The sequence below is a fragment of the Musa acuminata genome, chromosome BXJ2-6 (assembly GCF_036884655.1).
Source record: "Musa acuminata AAA Group cultivar baxijiao chromosome BXJ2-6, Cavendish_Baxijiao_AAA, whole genome shotgun sequence".
Lineage (NCBI taxonomy): Eukaryota > Viridiplantae > Streptophyta > Magnoliopsida > Zingiberales > Musaceae > Musa > Musa acuminata.
This window is the reverse complement of record NC_088343.1, coordinates 7,084,990-7,101,572: the sequence shown is the minus strand read 5'-3', so window position 1 is coordinate 7,101,572 and position 16,583 is coordinate 7,084,990. Positions and strand designations below refer to the sequence as shown.

Genomic DNA, 16,583 nt, shown 5'->3' with positions numbered 1-16,583 from the left:
GTCAATAGCCATTCCCGAGACTGGAGGCCACATCCGTGCCTGCTGAGAAAGCAAGCACGGATGAGCAGACTAAAAATACTGAAGGTCATCAAACTGCTTGTTGGAAGCTCCAAGCCATGGATGGACTCTGGAATCGGTAACCAACCAAAACATGTAGGATGGAGAAAGCAAGCACAGATGAACAGACTAAAGTTATTGAATGTTATCAAACTGCTCGTGGGAAGCTCCAAGCCATGGATGGACTCTGGAATCGGTAGCCAACCAAGACATGTAGAATGGAGAAGATGAAGAGACAGTGGACTGACTGGTAGTCTGTACTCCGTACAACTTGCCATGGTGAACAAGGCCCTCTTCTAACAATTTAGTCCTTGTTCTGGAGATGTATCAGTTGGCTGCTAGTCATCCATCAAAATGTCTTACATCAAAAGCTTTGTATCAAAGATTTATCCTCAGAACTCATGAGTCTGTAGGCACTGCTACCTTCTCCTCCTCGACTGTAGAAGATAGATTCAGGATATAAAAATGCGTCTTTGCTATATTCCACTTGCAGGAAAAGGGAAATAATCCAGTTGTTTGCTTTCAAAGAAGCTGAAGAGGTCATCTTCTACAAGAGCAACTTGGACAAAGAATTATATGTCATGCATGCATAATTGCAGCATCAATGTCTAATTCAGCCAGTACTATCCTCTAATTGCATAGTGTCATTTGTTCATCAGTGTTAGCCCCACTTAAATGAAAGTACTTATTCTATGCTGTCTTGTTTGGCTAGCTCACAGGTGTCCATGATATCTTCATGGATGCTGACTACTCACAAGTGGAAATCTCAATACTCTTTAAGAATATAATATGATTTGATTATTAGGATCTATGGAAAAGTTAATGACTCCTATTCAAGCAAGAAATTTTGATCTCCAAGTTATTATTTGAGATACAGTACTATCAGGTTTACATCAGATTTGGTCCTCAATCATACACTGTTGTGTTCTTCTTTCCTTCTTTTTATTTTTTGTAAAGTGGTCTTGTCTAATAGGACTGCAAGTCACAAAAAGAGGCATGAGAGTCTTGTTGTGGGGACAATTATGAAATGCCATTATTGTGGAGTAAGTAAGCTTTGTCATATTGGAGAAACAAGAAGATGAAGGACAGGGATAATGGAGACAAAGGTGTGTTTCTTTGGGAGTACTCAATCTTTTACACAGACAAGAAAGTCCAAAGATCACAGCTCACAAGGCCTAAACAACTCAGGACTGAGATAAGACTTGTACTGACCTGTTCTACCTCCAAGCCAAAAACCAAAACCCACAATGTACTGTTTTCAGCAACACATTCTCTAAGAAGGCATCTCTATTTGAACTCAGAACATAGATAAAAGATTCCAAGATTCAGCTTGCAGCATAGATACATGTAGAACATCACATGTAGAAGGAGTCAGAAGCCATTGGCATACTCCACTATTTTAAGAGGAAGCAGTCTTGTCTGTGAATAAGCATTTGCAGTGTTAGGGATGAAGCATTCCTCATGCATTTGTTCTAAAATGATTGAATAGTTAGCCAACTAGCATTCAACACAATATGCCATGGAAGAAACAAAAGAGGGACATGCTAGTGGCAATCATTTTCCACAATTACAGGCTTTTGGTGTTGTCAACATGGCAGAGGAGATGGCAACTACTGATTTATAGGGCATTTACTCTTCCCAGCATGGCTAAAGCTTGGACTCACATCAACTGCTTTTAGATGCTTTACCCTTCTCAAGAGAGTTACTACTGGTGGATACATTGCCATTTAAGATATTAGGACCCAACCACTAGGACTATATGTACTCTAGATCTTCTCTGAGGGCACTCCTTTCTACAAAATGAGGAATTTATATCATTTTTCTAGCAAAAGTCTTGGAGAGAGAGAGAGAGAGTAGATGGTAGTGATTGCCAAAGGGCTAAGGGCAATTGGGGAAGCACAGCATCCTCCATGTGCTTTGACCTGAAACCCTAGCTCATCCCTGAAGAGAAGGACAACATGGTGGGGAACATGTTGCTCCAGGGAGCCAAGGAGGTGCCTTGGTTATTGTGTGATCAGGTTTAACAGTAGCATAATCTCAACTCTCTATCTTGATGCTATCAGCCTCAAGCATAGATCTTTGGTGCATTGGGAAAAGGGTCACAAGACAATAGCAACGCAACAGCTCATTGCTTCTCCCAATAAGTCTGAACCTCACTACATTTATTGTTCCTGAAGCAAGAATTCCCTTTCCCTCTTCACTTCTCCAAATGCTCCTCCTCTTCAGGACTTGTGGTTTCTATCTGTGGCCGCATCCGTTTTTCTTCCCTGTTCCACTGAGAAAATAGATTTAAGGGGAAGAGAACACCTCTCTTTCTCTCTTGTGTGTATGTGGGCTCAAAGTTGGACTTGGGCTTCTTCAAATCTAAATCTTCAACCATCTCAGCTGGGCACTTCTCCTTCGAACCAGGATCTGAAGAATGAGGAAGCATGGGTGGCAGCTTCCCTATCATCCTCTTCAGGTAATGTTACCTTTTCTTGTGTGCCTCTCCCCTTTGGTTTTCTGGATTGGCTATGATTTTTCCGCTTTACTGACTGCAGGTGGTAGCAATAGCTGTTTTTCTTGCGCTGGGGTTTGCTTTCTATGTGTTCTTTGTCCCATTTGTTGGGAAGAAGCTGTTTCAGTATGTAGTAATGGGGCTTTACACTCCCCTGGTAAGCCATTTTACTAGCACCACTCTAAAGTGTTTCTTCCTTTGCTTTTCTCTTCTATTTTATAAAGATCTCAACTTGTGCATATCTCTGAGCGGTTCTTGCTGTTCTCTTCGTTCCATTAAAATCGTGGTTTTCCAATCAGTCTTGGCGCTATGTCAATCTTCATTTAGTCAAGGATTTCTTGAACTACACCTAGAATGCATCAGTACTATTGGACTCTGCAATGTCCATATGTTGTTCATAAGTTGAATCTGTCGGGTGAAAGTTTTTTTTTTTTTTTTTTGTTCAAAATAACTTGACTGAAAGAAAATGGCTAACCTGAAAGGAGAACTTAGGTTAGATTAAAAAGGATTTGGTTGAGGCAAGAGTTGGACTCTTTCTCCTTAAGACGTATTTGTCGGTTCAGCGGCAATCAGTCTCCCAAGATACAGCAATCACTTCTTGCAATAGTAGCACTCCAAATTGCGAACTTTAGATGCTTTTGTACTCTCTCTTTGATCTTTGTCAAATGAATGCAAGAATGGAATTCTATTTTTCATTGAATGAATGCATGGGTGATATCTATTTATATATGTTGGAAAGACTCATTAGGGTGAAAAAACATGTCTGCTCATATGAAAAGACATGTCTATTTGGGTGAAAAGTCATGCTTATTTGGGTGAAATGTTATGTCTGTTTGCTCAAAAGAACATGTCTATTCAAGTGAAAATTTTTCATTCATTTGAAAATAGCTTTATCCTACTATATACAACAGAATCTATACTTGATTAGGAAAGTAAATAGTGACTATCCTTGAAATTGTTTAATAAACTACATCTACAACACACCATTTCAACTCCAAAGGCTTTTAAAATTGCTCATATTTTCAACTGATTAGGTGGTCTGCTAGGAAGGAAAGGATTCATGGACCTGGCTCCAATAAGATGGGTTTTACTTTAATGTCTTTGGTTGAAATACCCAATGGAACAAGAGTTAGCCATGATTCATGGCATAAATTTTGGAAAGCTATCGATCACCAGTAAGCAAGTAGATGTAAATACCCTAGCTGATTAAATCTCACAAATATATACAATTTAACCTACATGGGAATCCTTTCTACATTCCAGAACCATCAGTTGGGCAGTATGTATTATGATTTTAATAGTAGAATCTTTAATGATCATAAAAGATGCTTTGTCTAGCATGATGCCTTCCGCAGCAAAATTCACTTTTTAGAGGATCTTAGTATTTCCTGTAAACTTGGTTGCCAGGTTCCTCAATTCTGTTATTCTTTCTTCCCCCTTCAACTTGTTTTCTTTGGCATTCAGTCATTGGGAGTTCAATCTAACATCTAAGTGTATACTATGAGAAATAGCCACTGAGGAGATCTTCTGACAAGGTACTTGGTCTGTAATCTGAATAATTCTAAAGGACAAACATAGAAATTGCCAAAGGTGCCAAGCAAACAGATAATAACCTCAATGAGAAGACTGGAGATAATGCCATATGCAATCTGTGCATTTATCAGGACTGCTCTTGAATCATTATCAACATAAAAACTATTCAAAGTTGATTTTGTTTCTTTAACCACATTGCATTTTTTTAATGATGTGAAACTTGTGCTACATTTCTCGCAATGCCAGAAGTTTCCTAACTACCACCTATGGTTGATACGATTTGAAAACTTCATGGTGTAGAATGTGTGAAAATGATAAATATGCATTTTTATATTATGAAAGTTCTGTTATATTCAAGATATATATGAGTCCATATGTACAATTTGAAAAAAAATATTGTGTCTTGTGATGATCTGATTGCAAATAGAGTTACAGGTGGCTACTTACAGAGACTGATTTTTTTGCACTTTCTTCTTATCAGATTGCATGTGTTTTCTTCTTATATGTGTGGTGTGCGGCAACGGATCCTGGTGACCCTGGTATATTCAAATCAAAGAAGTATCTTAAAGTAGAGGACTACAAAGAACAATTTGTTTCCAAAGAGTGTAAGCAAGAAGGCTTAACAAAGGAGCTAAATGTTGAAACAACTGCCGAAAAGCAACTTGATGGGAGCATTGATTCAGATGCTGCTAGGGATGAGTTACATTCTAGAGTTGAAAGTGAGAGATTGCCTGGCAGCACTATAACTTGGTTGGTAGTACTTTTTAGCTGGTGTGGTCTGTCTTTTATGTGCAATTGGTGTCAGTCACATGAGCAGTCTTCTGAAGAGCAAATGAGTGAGGAAGGAATGTTTTACTGCAGTCTATGCGAAGTTGAGGTATGCCCAATGACCAAAATATCTAAGTTTTATAGCATTCTCCTTTCTTTGGCAAATATATCTTTCTGTTATCCTTCAGGTTGCATCGAATTCCCTGGGCCCTCTCCTGAACTAAATTTACTAGTAATTCTGCTTCAGAAAGTAACTAATTTGATTTTTTTTCCTGGAATAATTGCTAATGGCTATTTCCTTGAATAAAAAAGTGGCTCTAATTCTAATTGCTAGTAGTTACAAACTAAGAACAATATGGTTTACTAGTTATGTTTTCACCTTGTTCTAAACAAAATGGTGTCTTTCGCAATATGCACCTTTAGCCACATTGAGGTATGCGATGAGGTAACTGTTAAATAAGAATATCTCTGTTATAGTTGTTAAAATAAATTTTATTTTGGATTGTTGTTCGTTCCTTTTCTGTTGAAATGCTTAATAAACTTGGAAAACATTGAATAAAGCACACTCCAATTCTGTGTTCACGACTATTTGAGCAATCAAGTCTTGTCTCCACCCGAGGTCTGCCTATACATCCCCTCTTAGTTGGATCTGTAGTTCTTAGTGTCAATCCTGATTACAAGGAGAACTGCATGTCGTGTTCAATGCAGTCAACTATTACTGACAGATGTCCTCATCCCTGGTTTTACAGGAAAGCATTGAGTAATCTCTGACGATTTAAATTCGTAATGTTTCGATTATGTGTAGTTGACATTAACGTCCAGTCTATTTATTGACTTTATTTCTATATCTTTTGCTATTTACTGAGGTTTATGCATGAATTGAGATATTATATTGAAATTCAAAACTATTTGGTCTAAAGATGCAAGTTGCATATTTCTTGCAGCTGTTCCTGGCAAAATTTGACTAAAACAAATTTAAAGTGTGGATTAAAGTTACACATCCCTCTCAAGAAAAATGATAATTTATCAACAATAATCTAATGGGCTCTCTGTTAACCTGGTTTTTCTCCCTTATCACATTTTGCAGGTATTGAAGTACAGTAAGCACTGTAGAGTTTGTGACAAATGTGTTGATGGCTTCGATCATCACTGCAGGGTGACTTTTCAAATTTAAAATCTTTCTTCTTTTCCTCTTGATGGCATGCAATGCTTAATATCCTCCCTTGATCTTCTAGTGGATCAACAACTGCATAGGAAGAAAAAACTATAAAAGGTTCTTCACCCTAATGGCGTCTGCTCTTCTCTTGGTAAGCGCAAGTCTTTTTCTCTATTAGGACAGTGGTCTGCATAGACATGTGATAGTCTGATACTATTTTTATTGTGCCTATTGACACCTCAGAAGACACTAACTTCGTAGTGCACCATGGACCTGATATGTAGCATGCATCTTGTTGGGTCCTTTTTGTTCTGATTGACTATTGACAGGTCTCCATGCTTTGTGCACCTTGGGCCAGCTTATTCTGCAGTGGTCAATTGGACTCCTTGTGTTGATACTCTGCTTCCTTGAGCGAAAGAGATTCTCTGCAGAAATCATCTCAAAGTTGGGAAGCAGCTTCTCTTTGGTGCCCTTTGTTATTGTGGTGGTGAGTACTTGAAGTAGGGGTTCACAGTTGAATAAATATAGCCTATGAAAACTAACAGTGATTATCATATGATGTCGCTCTACATCTGCAGGCTTCCTGTACTTTCTTAGCCATGGTTGCGACCCTACCAGTTGCACAACTTTTCTTCTTTCACATTCTTCTAATAAAAAAGGTAAATCTTGCTGAAATTATCTTTCTACTAGATTTCATACTGCTTTCATGAAGATATATTCTTATGTTTTGATATCATTTACGTGCATCCATGTGGACAAAGCATCCAACCATTCTTCTAACAACTTGTAATTTAAACAAGATAAATCTGATATAGAGGAATGGACTAGGCAGCTAACCGCATGATGTGGTGTTGTTGACTTATGAGAACTGGAAAGAAGTTGTTGATTTGGACTACCTCGTTATGATTGATATCTGCATGAATGTTGGTGCAGGGAATTAGTACATATGATTACATCATAGCTTTAAGGGAGCAGGAGCAGGAGCAAGAACAACATGCTGTTGGAGAACAACAAAGTCCACAAATGTCTCAAGTAAGCTCTTTTACTGGACTAAGCAGCACCAGTTCCTTCAACGTGATTCATAGAGGTGCATGGTGTACTCCACCAAGATTATTCCTCGAGGATCAGGTACTATGTATCTCTTTCTTCTGACAGGCCCCTTGTGCACAGAACATAACTAAGTGAATAAAATAAGACAAACTTAAAGATGTATTTGTAGATAACAGTTACTATCTTTTCAACATTTGATGGAAACCAAATTTTTTGTCATTTATTGCTTATAAGATGACTGAAAAAGTTGATTTTTTTTCATACGGATAAAGAAAAACCACTCTTTGTCAAGTTATTTTAATTTCCTTTGATGTTTTACTTCAAAAATAAAATCACAGCTGACTTTATTTGCTGGTTGATAAAAACTGTATTTCAAATCTTGTTTGTATGCCCCCTTTTCTCCATCTATGGAATTGTAAATCGCATGTAATTACATATTATAAGCCTCCTGTATGAAGAATTTTCTTAGGCTAATTAAGAGTAAGCATGGTTAACTCAGTTCCCAATCTCTAGAGTTGAGCTACTGTTGAATCCCGAGTCTGATTGTTCTCAATAGCGATTCCCTAAATTGCAAGTTTTAATCCGAAAAAAATGATGATATTATTTGATGGCTTTCTCAAAATTTTAATTATTAACATTGATGTTCATTGAAAAGAGGTTTCATTCTTTTCCTAGTTTGATGTTGTGCCCCCAGAGATTGGCACATCTGCAAATCACACAAGCAAGAAGTTGATGGCAGAGGAACCAGTCAAGAGGAAAAATGCCGGACCTGTCAAGATCAGTCCATGGACCCTTGCAAGACTTAATGCCGAAGAGGTTTCGAAAGCTGCTGCACAGGCAAGGAAGAAGTCCAAAATCCTTCAGCCAATTGTTAGACGAGATAATCTGCAGGGACAAGACACAGAGAGTAGTCTCGGCAGTGGCAGTGGCAGAATGGTTCTGAGATCCGATAACCGTAGGCGGATGAACAAAAGAGGAAGAGTTCCGTTGGACCTTCCTCTTGAATCTCTAGCGAAAATATCTGCTAGCGCAACTGAGAGTAATGCCAGCGATCTGGCTCCCGAGACATCCACCAGTTTGGCACCTCTGCAGCTTGAAGCCAGGAGTGCTTTTCGACCCAACAAGCCAATGCCATCAGCTAGAGTTGTTGCTTCTTCTCCTGATAGTAGTTTAGACTCACCTGATCTGCATCCATTTCGCGATTCTTCATCCGGAGCTGAGGAAGCACAAGGTCTCAATTCTATTTCTATCACAGGCATAATTCCACCAAACGGAATTCAGCGCTCGAGATCTGCCAGTGATGGGTATGAAGCATCTGGGGGTGAAGACAGTGACCGGATCCCATCTAGGATCGTGCACAGGTCATCCAATTGGGCTAGCATTGTCCTCAGCTCCGAACATAGTCAGATTGCAGATGATATGAAGGCCTCATCCTCTGCAAGCTTGCTCTAGACCTGCAGAAATGCGGCAACCAGGTCGAAATTTACTTTGGTTTTCCTCTGACTGGATGTAAGGATTGAAAATGGTCGATGAACAATTGCTGACCATTTGAGTTTCTTAATCTACAAATGGCTGGAAACTGCAAAGCTGGAATTTGTTTCTCCACAAGAAATGTTTTGCTTGGATTGTAATGGTGCCACTTTGGCACGTACTTGTGTTACAGCACATACTAAATTTTGTAGTCCACGGTAGCAAAAAGCTTGTGCTACGAGAATTTGAGAAGCACAACTTTTCTCTCTCTCTCTCTCTCTCTCTCTCTCTCTCTCTCTCTCTCTCAGTCTTGTGACCAGAGGAAGTGGCCCATGGCGTCCTTCCTCTTCTCAGCAACATCTCCCCGGCAAGGCAACCCGTACTCCTTGAGCAAGAAGTCCAGCTGCGCCTCTTCCATGGCCTCGTACTGAGCCTTGGTGTACCTGGGGTAGTGCAGCGGCATCTTGAACGACTCCTCGCCATCGTGCCACTGCCCCCGGAACGCCGCCCATGGCTTCGCAGCCACCTCCGAGCAAGACGGCTTCTTCGTGGGCGAACTCATCTCTCTCTCTCTCTCTCTTCTCCGCGAGGAGATGAGGAGAAAGCTGAATCTGAGACGAATAAAAATGATGTTAAACCCGATCGATGGAGTTGCTCTCTTCACACATTTTTGGCCGCGGATTCATGCGATTTCCGAGTGCATGCATGTAGCTTTCGTTTAGTACCGTACTACTTGGGATCCTAATCTGTGCGACTCCTCGTAACATATGATCTCTTCAATATATACTTCCTTCTTTTCTCTCTCTTTTCCAAATATTCTGTCTCTCCCACCATCTTAAACAAATCATTCTATCCTTATATATATATAAGATAATTAATGTTGAAAAGAAAAAAAAGATTCCATATGTCCTGGACATGCTACCACTAAAAAAAAATGAAGAACAAAACCCAATCAAAATTAAAATATTTATAGTTCATCATGATGTCAACATTGCATGTGTTCTAAAGTGCGGCAGCATCTTATCATCAGGATGTCAATCATTGTACCAACTAATCATGGTTGGGTCAACAAAACCGTGCAGATTCTTATCAATGAGGATAATTATTCTCAAAGTAATGTTCATTGGACCCAACAAAAATAAGGCCAAATTTCCAACATCCATGTGTTTCTTGTACTCAAAACCTTTGTTGTCTCCTCCCCATTGCCTTCTATTTTTCTTGTATTGACTAATCATCAGACGAGTGTAGACTTGGTCATGTTATTTGTTTGTTTTTTCCTTTGATGGCTATATGTCATCATCCAAATTGTAGGCCATTATTATCATATGTTGAGATGCAACTCATCATATCTCATTTCTGGCACATTCTCACCATAAAAAATAGAAGATAGAAGATCTCAGTGAGACGAGCCCTCCTCATCTCTAACTCATCATCATGCTCTTATCCCTGTGAGCATGAACATGATCTAATCCCTTTTTTCAGCCTTATCTAAAGTTTTAATATTGTTTAACGTGACCTCAAGACTTGTTCTTAAGCTTTAGATGTTAATTAAGTAAAAAAAAAGGAGATCATTTCTCGGAAAATGTGGAATCATTCAATTTCCAAGACATCAATCATGCAAAAAATATCTTTTATTGAACAGCAATTTTGATCACGAGGTGATGACTTGTTTGAAGTTTTCTCTCGTTGTCATTACGATGATGGATTACGATTAGAGCTCGGATGGAGGATCAATATTGCTCCGTAACTATCTTCAATATTTTAGGTCATGAAGTCTATTTATATTATGGTTGTCATCAACAACGCGATAATTATTTTGGATTAGAACAATTGCCGAGACTGATTGATTGAACAGATTAAGATGATGCTGTTGCCAATAATTTATAGCTTATCATGAATATAAAAACCACTCACTCTTACATTATTGTCTGCTAAGGAAATGCTTACTGTAGTTAACTACTTTAATATATCAGTCAATATCCTTTAAAAAGGTATATTGGCGTTCTTTTAGTTATGAAAGTGAAATATCTAGATTTATTTATTATAGTTTCGTCAATTTTACTAACGAAAATATGAAAATATAAGGTAAAAATATAATTTTAATATTTTAGTTGATGGTGACAGATGACGGTATCATTGGGGGTTACAGATGATTGTTGTCGATGAGAAAAATGATAACGAGAGATGACGACCGCTCTATATATAGTTATCGAGCGATAAAAGAACCACTGATTCAGATGTTGAGTGATGTTGATATAAATATAAAGCGGCTTTCACCTCTCATCACCATTCTCCTCATCCACAACAATTACTTGTGGCCCATGATATCATCGCCTACTACAACCAATTGAGATGTTAAAATTATCTTTATATTTATTTTTTTATATATTTTTTATTAATAAAATCGACGATGTTAAGATAGGTGAATCTAGATATATAAAGATGTTAATATAATTATTAAAAATATAAGGGCTAAAATACTAAATGTTAATATAATTTTTTAAAACATAACGGTTGGGATAGTAAAGATAACTAACCATTCATATATATATTAATCTGCATATAAAATAATTTTAAGATGTTATAAAATGTGTGTTTTGGAGGAAAGCAAAAATGACACGTCTGTCCTTCCCCTCTGCGGGACCCAATCCATCTGTTCCATCCCACAACCGAGAGCTTAAGAGTAACGCGCTCCCGCGCCACCGGCTTCCGGAGCTCGACTTCTTCGTCGTGTCTCAAAGCTCAGCCATGGCGTCCCTAGCGAAGGCTCCCCTCCTCGAGAACCGGCCGGGAACCGACGAGCAGCCCGAGGCGGCTTATGATTCCGACGAGAAGGTGGTCATCTCCGTCTCCGACGATGAAGGCCCGTCAGCGGCTGCGGAGACGGAGGAAGTTGACGGCTCCCTCCCGCCCTTCTCGTGGCGGAAGCTTTGGCGGTTCACCGGCCCGGGGTTCCTGATGTCCATCGCGTTCCTGGACCCCGGGAACCTCGAGGGCGACCTCCAGGCCGGCGCGGCCGCGGGGTACGCACTCCTCTGGTTGCTCCTCTGGTCCACCGCCATGGGGCTCCTCATCCAGATACTCTCCGCGAGGCTCGGCGTGGCGACGGGGCGCCACCTGGCGGAGCTCTGCCGCGACGAGTACCCGCGGTGGGCCACCGTCGCGCTCTGGCTCATGGCCGAGCTCGCTCTCATCGGGGCCGACATCCAGGAGGTGGTCGGGAGCGCCATCGCAATCAAAATCCTCAGCGGCGGGGTCATCCCCCTCTGGGCCGGGGTGGTCATCACGGCTTTGGACTGGTAAGCATCGATCTTCTGGGGTGGGTGTCCTCAATCCAAGAATCGGTTCTTTATGTTTGAATTCAGCTCTTGATTCTGTTTTTTCCATTTTTATTATTTTGTTTTCTTCAGGGAATCTTTTTCGTTTTGTTCTGGTTAAAAAGGAAAGAACTTTGTCGATTGTGAGCACTTGGATGTTTCTCTTATAGTACTATCATCAAGAACTTCTGTTTGATGTCCACTATCTTCCATCTGATTGGCAGCCTCGTCTTCTTGTTTCTTGAGGACTATGGTGTGAGGAAATTAGAAGCTTTCTTTGGGGTTCTAATTGCAACAATGGCGGTCTCATTTGCTGTAATGTTTGGTGAAACCAAGCCTAGCTTCAAGGGACTGCTGATTGGTAGTTATTCCGCGAGCATTTTTTCTTTTACTGGTTTTGTTCTTTGGTAAAGTTTTCTTTAGATTCTTGTACAAATAGCACTGATATACACTGATCTTCACAGGTACTGTTGTTCCAAAACTAAGTTCGAGTACAATAAGACAGGCAGTGGGGATCGTTGGCTGCATTATTATGCCCCACAACCTGTTCTTGCATTCTGCTCTTGTGCAGTCAAGAAAAATCGACAATTACAATAAAAGCCATGTTAGAGAAGCAATGAAGTACTATTCCATAGAATCCACTGTGGCTCTTGCGGTTTCCTTCTTTATCAATGTTTGCGTCACTACAATTTTTGCAAAGGGATTCTATGGTACAGAAGCAGCCAGTTCTATAGGGCTTGAGAACGCTGGGCACTTCTTACAAGAGAGATATGGAGGTGCATTTCCCATTCTGTATGTATGGGGTATTGGACTATTGGCCTCTGGACAGAGTAGCACAATTACTGGCACTTATGCTGGGCAATTCATCATGGGAGGCTTTTTGAATCTTCGATTGAAGAAGTGGGTACGATCTGTGATCACAAGAAGCTTTGCAATTTTGCCAGCTATGGTGGTTGCTCTTTTGTTTGATACCAAGGGCTCAGCCATGGATATTCTGAATGAGTCACTTAATGTGCTTCAATCCATTCAGATACCATTTGCTCTTATCCCACTGCTTACTTTGGTCTCAAAGGAACAGGTTATGGGAATTTTTAGGATTGGCACTATTACAAAGGTGAGTTCTTGACGAAGTCAAATGTCGGATTCATTTCGTGACATCATTTACTGCACCATTTAATTCTTGTATTATCATTTGAGGTTATTTGATTTATCTAACATATTTATTTCTTTTGTTCCATCTGTTTTATTTCCTCTCACCACACTACACACACTCTTAGAAGAATGTTCTGCATTTATGTAGTTAATAATAGATTTGATATAACGACGCCAATGACACCATTATTTGATTTTTACCTCCCTAACATTTATTTTGTTGCACCTACTTTGTTTCCTCTTACTATACCACACACACACACACACACTTTTGGAAGAACCTGTCCCAAGTAGTTTAAGATTTGATTCAGTGACCTCATTGTTTGATAATTGAAGTATAAGCTGTAATAGGCAAAAGGAGTGAGAACACAGAAGAATGATATTTGGTTGCATACATATACCTGGTAATCTGCTGAGCAGGGATTTTAGTTGTCTACTAAAACATGTGGAAAGGTTTCTGTTGTCCTTGTCTAGGTATCTCCGAATTATAGATTAGTAATTTGACCAAAGTAAATCTGTGTATAGGTTAAGGAAGTGCGAAGCTGTGTGAAAATTAGATTCCATAAAACATGGATAATTCAAATTGCTTGTCGTATATGTATCTTGCGTGTGGCAAATACGATACGATTAGGATTCTTCTTGTGCATGTGTCAGATGCTTCTTCAAAGGATTCAGATTTTTAACAATCCGATACTTGAGAACTATTTTCTATTAAACAGTAACCTTCTAATTATAGACAAGATGAATATATCTACTTGCTCTGTGAGTTCTTTTGCGATAATCAGTAATAAATATAGAAAAGCATTTTTTGAGAAAATAAATATGATAAATTTTGAATGACTAGGGGCAGGAATATTTGAATTCTGTTTTATGTTTAAACTGGAAGATAGTTTTAGCTTGATGATAGAGTACAAAACATGAGGAGGCTTTGGTAATTAGAGAAGTCAAAAGATCACAGAAACTTAGGCCTCATGACAGGAATCATCTTAAGATGTTTGGTCAAAGGTTATTGGTGATATTATGGATCCCGGTGGTCATCTTCATTTTCATTTCCCGCTAGGGATCATTAACTTCTGATCTTTAACGATGCACTTGTCTCTGTTGTTTGGTTCTTCCTGCATAGCTATTCTTGTAATGTTCTGTTTCTTCAGGATAGAAAGATTTGCTTAGTTTAAAACAAGTTCCGCATGCTGTCTTACACTACCAGGTTTTCTGATGCAGGTGGTAACCTGGATCGTGACAGGTTTTCTAATAGTCATCAATGGTTACCTTTTGCTTGATTTCTTCTCTGCTGAAGTACATGGCGTGCTCTTTAATTCTCTTCTTTCTCTCATCTTAGCACTATATGTTATGTTCATCGTTTATCTTGTCTTGTGGGGTAGCACTTTGTATGCTTGGGTTACTATAGCAATCAGGAAGAGTTTCCGCAGTGGCAACTGACAGCACGGTTATTACAATTTGCAAGGAAGTCACTGAATACATGCCTCAGGAAAACTGCAAGACTGTGTGGAGCTTTCAAATCAGTTTGGTGTCTTCTTGTTATCCAAACTGTTTCCATTCTGCAACTTAATAATGGTGCACCCTATTGCTTTCCATACCACAACTCTAGCAATTAAGAAGCTGATGCTGCTTACAGGGATGGATGCGTATTGCTCTTCCTCCCACAGCTGTCGTGTTGTAGGTTTTCTGCTATTTTCCAGAGGTGTCATCAGACAGTATTGACTCCACCACTATCATATAAACTCTTAGATCAAACAAGAAAAATTGTCTGATGTACATAATGGAAAACATATGAAAAACATTGTTTATAAATTTGTATGGTGAAATATACCATGATGATATACTTCCAATTTCAGTACAGTCCACATTATGCTGCGCATGTTACCTGGTGTATGATTTCTGTATAGTTTCTACCTGACTTGATGAATGTTATGTTCCATTTCAAATCTAAAAAGACACCACTATGGAAAAAGTAAAACATATTTTGGCATGCTTCTGAGCTTATTCTCTTGAACTTTTTGGACTGAATCTGATTTCTTACAGCACTTGAGCAGAGTAGTCACTTGTGTCATTCTAAACTTAAGGTCCAAAAAGTTTGCAGTGGCATGGAATGGACAAGAAGAATGTTTAAGCAGCTTGAGTGGTGAATTGAAGTTACTTTATGATGGTTCAAAATGACAATGGCCCAAAGTGTATCAAAGAATATAAGCTCCAAGAAGAAGAGGACCCTCTCGATCCTCTCCAGAAACGACTTGCTCAACTTGAACTGAGCAAGTTATGCTGCAAAGTTCCAATCTAACTGGCAATGCATCCCTACAGCCTTTTTGATCATAGGGACCATATTGTGGTGCCATCTATACTTGCTGCATATGGGCAAGAAGCAGATGCTGAGAGCGGCACATCACTATCAAGATGACAGAGCCCCTTCTGCAGCATATGGGAGATACGGTAAAGCCACATTCCATCACGGTCCTGCAGCTGTTCTAATTGTATGAACACTGGACTGCCATCTGCTTCATCAGCCTCTGAGAACTGTTCTGGCAACAAGTTCCAGTCTTTACACCAATCAGGTTCGTAAATGAGATCAGGAGAAGCTTGGATGCGCTTTGATGTTAGGCAATGAAGATTTGGCAGCAAGCGTGTGATTTAAAGTGTGTGATCTTGAATTCTTCCTTGAATCTTATGATTTCTCTGTTACTCAGCTCTTGATCTAACCTCAGGTTTGGTGATCAATCTTCTTGTTCTTAGTTTTCCTGAATTGCAAATGACTTTATTCCAGACAAAGGATGACATCTTCTCGTACCAGTACATTCCCCACGAAAAAAAGAGAAGAGTACAATGAGTTGAGTGCTTTCGCTAAGAGAGACCAGTCATGGGCACTTGGACTTCTTCTTGTCGTCCTTGGTGACCTTATCCCTGTAGCAAGGGCACTCATCCTTGTTCCCGTAAGTCCCAGAAGGCACACACTTGCACTCCTCGCAGCACATTCCGCAGTAGTACAGGCACCGGTCCATCACTCCGGCCTTGGCGCACCTCACCTTGCACTTGGATTTGCAATAGGCTGACAGAGAAAAACGACATCCAAGAAACAACACACGTCAATGCCATCTTGATGACACATTACGAGGATCTTGCCACGGCGACGGGTACAAGTGTTTACCTGAGTCTGCAGCCATGGAACCACGGAGGTAGGAGGAAGTCAAAACGAGCAGCAGGAGGAGGGTGGCGGCAGAGAAGAGCTTCATCTTCAAGCGAGATAGTAAGAAAGATCGGAGGGGAAAACAGAGAGAGAAGCCTGGATGTGGTGTCAGCGTGGAGAGGCGTAGTGTACGTTTATAGGGTGACAAACGAGGGTGGGAGTCGGTGGACGGACTTTATGGGCTGGCAGGCGTCCAAACAACAGGACAAAGCTAAGTGGTGTGAGCATCCCCAGCATGCATGCTTGGGGAATCAAAAACGCGCAGGATTGGTGGCAACTGGGGTTCTTTAATCGGAGCGAAGTTACCAGGAATCAGCACCGTGCAAGCTAATGGCATTTTGTACGGACTCGGGATGTATCCCGAGCTTGAGAGAAGATGCATCA

General features: G+C 40.0%; 3 protein-coding genes across 3 annotated transcripts; 2 read left to right on the top strand and 1 right to left on the bottom strand.

The window, feature by feature from the left end:
• The first annotated feature begins 1,852 nt into the window (after window positions 1-1,852).
• LOC135614520 (probable protein S-acyltransferase 22) lies at window positions 1,853-8,795 on the top strand. Its single transcript, XM_065111974.1, has 10 exons — window positions 1,853-2,059; window positions 2,121-2,518; window positions 2,598-2,711; window positions 4,569-4,964; window positions 5,943-6,011; window positions 6,091-6,162; window positions 6,370-6,498; window positions 6,590-6,670; window positions 6,945-7,139; window positions 7,737-8,795. Exons 2-10 carry the CDS (start codon window positions 2,477-2,479, stop codon window positions 8,511-8,513), a joined length of 1,875 nt encoding a protein of 624 aa, XP_064968046.1. The 5' UTR covers window positions 1,853-2,059; window positions 2,121-2,476; the 3' UTR covers window positions 8,514-8,795.
• Window positions 8,796-11,203: 2,408 nt separating this feature from the next.
• LOC103987241 (metal transporter Nramp2) lies at window positions 11,204-14,855 on the top strand. The gene is made up of 4 exons (XM_009405486.3): window positions 11,204-11,830; window positions 12,073-12,209; window positions 12,313-12,962; window positions 14,222-14,855. Exons 1-4 carry the CDS (start codon window positions 11,280-11,282, stop codon window positions 14,438-14,440), a joined length of 1,557 nt encoding a protein of 518 aa, XP_009403761.2. The 5' UTR covers window positions 11,204-11,279; the 3' UTR covers window positions 14,441-14,855.
• An 893-nt stretch (window positions 14,856-15,748) lies between these two features.
• On the bottom strand, window positions 15,749-16,318 carry LOC103987240 (peamaclein). Its single transcript, XM_009405485.3, has 2 exons — window positions 16,161-16,318; window positions 15,749-16,061 (listed from the first exon to the last, which is right to left on the bottom strand). Exons 1-2 carry the CDS (start codon window positions 16,243-16,245, stop codon window positions 15,871-15,873), a joined length of 276 nt encoding a protein of 91 aa, XP_009403760.1. The 5' UTR covers window positions 16,246-16,318; the 3' UTR covers window positions 15,749-15,870.
• Window positions 16,319-16,583: the final 265 nt, after the last annotated feature.